This window comes from Nanorana parkeri, unplaced genomic scaffold, assembly GCF_000935625.1.
Source record: "Nanorana parkeri isolate BGI_ZX_2015 unplaced genomic scaffold, ASM93562v1 scaffold323, whole genome shotgun sequence".
NCBI classification, from domain to species: Eukaryota; Metazoa; Chordata; class Amphibia; order Anura; family Dicroglossidae; genus Nanorana; species Nanorana parkeri.
The window spans coordinates 130955-132429 of record NW_017306591.1 but is presented as its reverse complement, the minus strand read 5'-3'; the positions used below and the strand labels follow the sequence as shown (position 1 = coordinate 132429).

At 47.4% G+C, this 1475-nt stretch overlaps 1 protein-coding gene across 1 annotated transcript in view; it reads right to left on the bottom strand.

The window, feature by feature from the left end:
* UBR4 (ubiquitin protein ligase E3 component n-recognin 4) overlaps window positions 1-1475 on the bottom strand; it is a 103213-nt gene that overhangs the window by 53746 nt on the left and 47992 nt on the right. Inside the window, 2 exon segments of the mRNA XM_018558168.1 lie at window positions 585-737; window positions 822-980. Coding sequence (XP_018413670.1) covers window positions 585-737; window positions 822-980 — 312 coding nt within the window.

Genomic DNA, 1475 nt, shown 5'->3' with positions numbered 1-1475 from the left:
CTGGGGAAGAATATATATATATATATATATATATACACACACATATATACACACATATATATACACTTTTTCACGATTAATTAATCAGAAGTACGGAGGTATAATGAGAAGGAAGCAACTGTTTCAGATTGAGACCGAAGTTGATCTGATCGGGCATGGACTGCCACATACAAACAGACAGGGAGGTCGCGTCGGAGAAGCACACTGTGGCCGTCAGGCGGGAAGCAATAGCGGCAGACGTTGTTGAATTAAAAGGCTGTAGTATTCTGCTCTTGCAGCATGGTATGTTGCTACCTTTCTCCCAGACTCCCATTATATGTTAAAATAATGTTTAAAATGGTATTCCAAATAAATGTTTTTCTAAGATTTTACCTTTGAGGTCTGGAATTGTTTCTTAAAAGCCCCCTTTTTCTCCTTCCCCTTGGGTATTTGCACACCCCACTGTGGAAACATCTTTTTTCTTCAATTCAATACTTATTAAACTAAAAAAAAAAGGAGCCCGCGTTAAACACAAGTATACCGTGTATCTTTAAATGTTATTTTCACACACACATACACCTCTCTATGGCGGTAGCTGCACTCACCTTGACAAAGTCAGCGGTGACGATGGCCAGCTCGGTCTGGGATCCGGGCAGCCAGACGGCTTTGATGATGAAGTTCCCGGTTGCAAGCTGAGGATGCAGCACCAGGTGATCAGACACAGATCCTGAGCTGCTGAACGTGAGGACGTGACAGTCCTGGAGGAAAGAGAAGATGACATGAAAACCTTATATACGATGGAGAGGATGGCGCAGGGAGATGATCGTTCGTGGGGCACGTACCTTCAGGCCACACACCGCCAGGTAATCCTCCTTACAGGGGTTACCAGTCAGGCTGAGGACGGTGAAGGGGACGGGCGCAGAGGCCAGTCTGGTCAAGGTGAGTTTTCTCTTGCTTGAATCGGCTTGTTTTAGCAGAGCGGAGAGCTGGAGCACTGTGATCTGGATAACAGACGGGAGAAAGTGTTAGCGATCAATCAGGAGGAAGTTCATTTTCTATCTTTCCTGGTAATACTCTCACCCCTCTCGTTAGCATATTCCTTGTCAGCACATGAGCATGCAGTGCACTTGATTTGCCCCGAGTGCTGCCCTTTCCACCCCAATCCAAGTGCTGCTGTGCAGAGTACAAGAAGCCAAGCTACACTAAAATGTACAATCTTACATATATGATATTTAAAAGGAGAACTATGGGGGTCAGTGTTTTTCCCTAAGGGTCACGGGAGGACATAAACTAGCGTCCTCCCGTCACCCTAAGCTCAGTATATAGGGAGCTACAGCTCGCGGTATACTGAGACCGCCGCAGCTGTGAGGGGTCCTGACAATGCTGTCGAGATCCACCCAGCTGAGTGATTGCCAGCTGGCTCTGCCTATCTAGAGGCAGAGACAGCTGTGCCCGCCCCCTCCCCAGTCCGTTCCTCCAGTCAGCGCTGGAGGATC